Genomic DNA, 1,382 nt, shown 5'->3' on the forward strand with positions numbered 1-1,382 from the left:
TACCTGGCACGTTGCTATGGTGCGGTAATGTTTAGCGAGTAGTATGCGTTTGCATGCAAGGTCTGTATATGTATACTTCTATAGCCCTTGTGTGAAGTGCACCTGCACATGTTCTGCTTGAGAGGACGTGTAGTAAATCTTCATCTGCCTCAACACTCCCTCCCTTTACTGCGATGTATTTAAACTGATTTGGTTGTTTTACACAGCATCTCCGACCCAGTGGGCTTAGTGTTCAATATTGTGGTTCGTGATTGTACATAAGAATTCTAATTGTATGAACGTATGTATGTTCGCGTGTCAAATTTGGCATAATTCCAAAAGCGTTATGGCCAAGGTTATTCCATCCTCCTCAGTTCGCGTAGATGATGACGTCAGTTTCAGTAGAGTCAGTGGATACAGATATATAATATTTCATAAACGTAAAGATAATTTTTGTCATCATTCAGCTGCACTTTGTTAAGACGGGAAACATAACTGCAATAAGATAATAATCACTTTAGATATAGATCGAATATATTATACTTCTGTCGAGGTGAATTCAAGTGAAGCGGCTCACACCCCTGATCGTGACACTCAACACCCAATGATGAAGCAACCTGGATAGACCTTGTATTCTATTGGCCTAGGTTATACCAGTTCATTCCGCGGGCCATATGCAGCTGACCCCCCATAGATAAATCATTATGCTAATAAAAACTGAAGGAAAGAAAGTCACTTTATTTCCATTACTTTCCATACTGTTTTTGTGTATCTATATGTATCAAGCACTTTCTCAAACTCTTCGTTGGATTTTTAACTATGGACAATTGCATAAAATTAGTTAATGTGTAGATAAAGCAAATGTCAATACAGTAACTGAATCATACTTAGTCTGTTTAGACATCCAGCATAAAATGAATCCGCAAATTAAATCGGGTATTCTAAGTTTATATCATATACCTTCAAGAGCAATTGGAATGTGAACCTTCACAAATCATTTAAGAAAACAAGTATATGTATCTAAAACTAGGTTCCTCAAAACAAAGAAATATTCTTCCGGGAAAAGAATCGTGTTTTTTTTTATGACGCATTTTTGAAGACGAGTTTTGTTTGGCCTCCCATCCCCGAGATCATCTGGTAGGCAAGTTTCTTGACGCTCGGTGGCTCCGCACTCTCGGACGGGGACGGATCGTACTCGTTGGGAAAATGGTGATTCCGACCAGGCTGTCGGAGGATGACCCTCGGCGAAGGTGGCACTAAGAACATGTTTTGGTCGCCTGAAAATGAAGAATCATGATGTTATATCAACTTACTATCTCCGAACAACAAAGTCACGTATCATTAAAAACTAAACATATGTATACATATTCATATATAATTAGATGGATGGATAGATATGCACG

General features: G+C 38.6%; 1 protein-coding gene across 1 annotated transcript in view; it reads right to left on the reverse strand.

The window, feature by feature from the left end:
* Positions 1-731: 731 nt before the first annotated feature.
* LOC119589422 overlaps positions 732-1,382 on the reverse strand; it is an 18,059-nt gene continuing 17,408 nt past the window's right edge. The window contains exon 10 of the mRNA XM_037938030.1: positions 732-1,256. Within this exon, the coding sequence (XP_037793958.1) occupies positions 1,060-1,256 (197 nt within the window). The 3' untranslated portion in view covers positions 732-1,059. The remainder of the gene's footprint in view (positions 1,257-1,382) is intronic.

This window comes from Penaeus monodon, chromosome 25 (assembly GCF_015228065.2).
Source record: "Penaeus monodon isolate SGIC_2016 chromosome 25, NSTDA_Pmon_1, whole genome shotgun sequence".
Lineage (NCBI taxonomy): Eukaryota > Metazoa > Arthropoda > Malacostraca > Decapoda > Penaeidae > Penaeus > Penaeus monodon.